Below are 3,365 nucleotides of genomic sequence, written 5' to 3' on the forward strand. Positions count from 1 at the left end.
TCACAAAAATAGCTCTCAATGAAGAAAATGCTAAAATAATATTTATTAAAGGGTAAAAATACATTTTTAACTAATCTAGACTTTGTGTTTAGAGTTAAGGTGTAGGGTTTTGGAGAAATGGTTTCAAATTTTTTAAAAATATATATATATTAAAATTTCAAAATAAAAAAGGCTATTTTGTCATTTTTTTCTTCAAGTGTTATTTTATAACAAAAACTTGAAAATGACTGTCTAAGAGAATTGTTCCATAAACAATGCACACCAAATTAAATAATCACTATGTGTTTTTCAATCATATATATTTACTCCAGGTTTTGAAAATACTAATTAAGTTTTATATGTTAAATTTGTAATTGGTAAATCAATTAAAAAATCATAAGTTTACAGGTCAAATTTGTAAGAAGTCTAAAACATATGGGGGGGAATATATTAAAAAGAAGAAGAAGATGAAGCGCGTCTGAAAAAAGCTACGTTTGGTTTTAAATCATTTTCTCCCCTTTGGAGGTGTTGCGAGAGCGTGCGTTAATATCGATTCAAAACGAAGACTGCTCCGATGGTGAGATCTTCTCTCGACGCTTTTTCCAAGTCTTTTGGTGTTTGTCACAAGTATTTTTTTTTTTTACGGGGAACGCGAATTTTGTTAGGGTTTTTGGGTACTTCTTCGTGGAGATTATGCATAAGTTGTTGGAAGTCGAATTCAGTTGATTACTAATGATTTCCACTTCTAGTCCTTTCTGCAGTAGAACGTGAATTTTTGTTCTTGTTCTTGATTGAAACTGAGTTCCTTTTAATGAGATTCAATCTTTGTCTCATGAAAGAAAGAAAGAAAAAAAAACATGTAAAAGTATCAGCTTTTGGTTATATAGCCTTAAAGACTTTTGGATTTGATGATTATTAGCTAGGATTTGAATCCGTAATGTTATCTAGGATGTGATTCCATATACTTGTAGATCATTTTAGCTCATAGCTTATAATTTTTCTTGGTAAAACTTCATTGGATTCTGCTACTTTTGCTCTCATGTTTGCTTTTCGTGAAAAGGAATCCTTTTTTCTTTCAGGGGTTCTTGAGCATTGTTAGTCATTGCTTTACTTTTGTTCTAACTTCACAAATGAATTAAAAGTAGGCCCATCTCTTGTTTCATCGCTCTTTGGCATATTATGTAAGAAAAATGAGTGTTGTTCTGTATTGAATGCAAAAGAAAGTACCCTTAGACACGACTTAGTTGATTGGTTTTTAGTTGATATATTAGTTTTCAGCAAATCATGGCACTATGCATCATGTCAGCCCAAAGTTATTTCTCCTTCGGAAGTTGAGATTTTTTTTTTGCAATTTTATGATTCTGACCCCTTTTACTTCTCTCTCTGTGTAGGCTGATCCTGAACTAGAAGCTATCAGGCAGAGGAGAATGCAAGAGCTCATGGCTCAACATGGCACTGTAATATTCTGAATAATAACCTTCACTTATGCTTCTTCTCTTTTTTTTCAATTGAGAAAAATTGCACTTTGTGTGGCTCATTGATTGTGAACCAACCTAATTTGCAGGGGAAGCAGGGCAATCAGCAGAATCCAGATCAAGAGAGAGCACAAGAAGATGCTAAAAGGTCTGTTGTCTATTACTTGAAAGCAAACTCTATGTTGAGCTAACCTTCTTTTCTCTGATTGGAACATGGGTTCAGGGAAGCTGATGAACGTAGACAAATGATGCTTAGTCAAATACTGTCTTCCCAAGCCCGAGAGAGAAGTAAGTTACCACATCTAAATATGCTTTCGACTTCATCTAGTTCCTCTTGCTTTGTTTCTTTCTTCGTGACTGTCACTGATATGATAATCTTCCACGTTGTGGTAATGTATCATTTTTCTATAGTTGCTCGAATTGCACTGGTGAAACCTGACAAGGCTAGAGGCGTAGAGGATGTTATTTTAAGAGCTGGTCAAATGGGACAGATTGTTGAGAAAGTAAGAATCCACTTACCTTTCCTTGTGATAGAGTTCATAATTCGTTTTATAAATGTCTACTCAGTTTCGCTGACACTTCACGAATGTTACGCATCTGATAGTTATTGCAATACTCTTGTTTGTTTTTAACAGGTTTCTGAGGAGCGGCTCATAACCCTCTTGGAACAAATAAACAGCCAAACTAGCAAGCAGACCAAAGTCACGGTACGGTCACACAATCCTCCAAAAACACAAGTTATCAAAGCAAAAAGCTTTGCTCTTAGTTTAACGATATCATCGAGTGTAAGTTTATCTTGGATGTGTTTACTGTTTACAGATCCAGAGACGTCGTGGGGTGGACGACGATTAGGAAGAAGAAGATTATGCTGTGCTTTTGTATATCTATGGAGATCTCACTGTTGAGTTGGTGAGTTCTAGTTAGATGTTACCGTGAAATATGTTTATTCTGAGTGAATCTTAATGATCTTCCAAATGGTTGGGATGTGATAAAGAGTAATCTCAAACTGAAACTCTGCATTTTATATTTTGGACATTTCATTTGACTCTAACCCGACTCTTTTTTTATAAAAAAAAAAATTGCTTCTATTCTGACTAATTTTATCTGAGTTCTTCATGAAGAATTAATCAATTTATTGATACAAAATAAATAATTCAACTTCTGTCGGCCGTGAAGTACTGAAGCGACTATCATTTTCATGTCACAAGAATCAAAGGTCAACCGAAATACTAAAGCAAGCATTTGACAAATAAGTGACGCCATATGGTTCAACTTTATCGTTACTTTATGATCAAAAGTATGATTTCTGATTATTTTTAAAGCATTCATTTGTCAAATAAGTGACGCCATAGACCACATTTCTAACAAACAAGCATTATCCATACGTTTCCTAACGATTTCTTTATAACCTTCCCAAAACTATGTAATTACCAAGAATAAAATGGTCCTAGTCAGTTTTTACACTCAAAGTTAGTTGTTACTTCTTACAAATACAATTAAAGAGAAAGGGGACACTGGGCAGTCAGTGTATCCGTTTTTATCCACTCGCCAACAGAAGATCATTTGTAAAGTGGCTCAACTCAGCAAACTCAGCAGGAGCAGTGAATACGTCTCATGTGTTGCTTCTGTTGGTTTGTTATCCGTTTTTAGTTTTGAGCAAAAAAGTTATCTAAATTATAATAAACGAAATCTTTTGTATTATAATGAATTAAACAAAAGTAGTATACTTATGTAAATATTTTAGAGTTTTTTACTTTATACAGTTGATGTGGATAAAAAGTTTCTCTTTTATTCTTAATGTTATTTTATATCGATTTAAAACATATAATTATCTATAAAATATAAAAAAAATAGCTTGGACTTCTAACTAACTAAGCTTGTCTCAAATTCACGTGCAAAATTTAAGTAGCT

At 33.3% G+C, this 3,365-nt stretch overlaps 1 protein-coding gene across 1 annotated transcript; it reads left to right on the forward strand.

Annotated features, from left to right (window-relative positions):
- Nucleotides 1-371: 371 nt before the first annotated feature.
- LOC125605095 (DNA-binding protein DDB_G0278111-like) lies at nucleotides 372-2,542 on the forward strand. The gene is made up of 7 exons (XM_048775097.1): nucleotides 372-556; nucleotides 1,371-1,436; nucleotides 1,544-1,602; nucleotides 1,678-1,742; nucleotides 1,866-1,957; nucleotides 2,090-2,161; nucleotides 2,274-2,542. Exons 1-7 carry the CDS (start codon nucleotides 554-556, stop codon nucleotides 2,304-2,306), a joined length of 390 nt encoding a protein of 129 aa, XP_048631054.1. The 5' UTR covers nucleotides 372-553; the 3' UTR covers nucleotides 2,307-2,542.
- Nucleotides 2,543-3,365: the final 823 nt, after the last annotated feature.

Source organism: Brassica napus, unplaced genomic scaffold, assembly GCF_020379485.1.
Source record: "Brassica napus cultivar Da-Ae unplaced genomic scaffold, Da-Ae ScsIHWf_6;HRSCAF=12, whole genome shotgun sequence".
Classification (NCBI taxonomy): Eukaryota; Viridiplantae; Streptophyta; class Magnoliopsida; order Brassicales; family Brassicaceae; genus Brassica; species Brassica napus.

Coding starts and splice junctions, on each gene's coding strand:
- LOC125605095 (XM_048775097.1), top strand. Junction 1,437..1,543: donor TCATGGCTCAACATGGCACT/GTAATATTCTGA, acceptor CCTAATTTGCAG/GGGAAGCAGGGCAATCAGCA. Junction 1,958..2,089: donor TGGGACAGATTGTTGAGAAA/GTAAGAATCCAC, acceptor TGTTTTTAACAG/GTTTCTGAGGAGCGGCTCAT.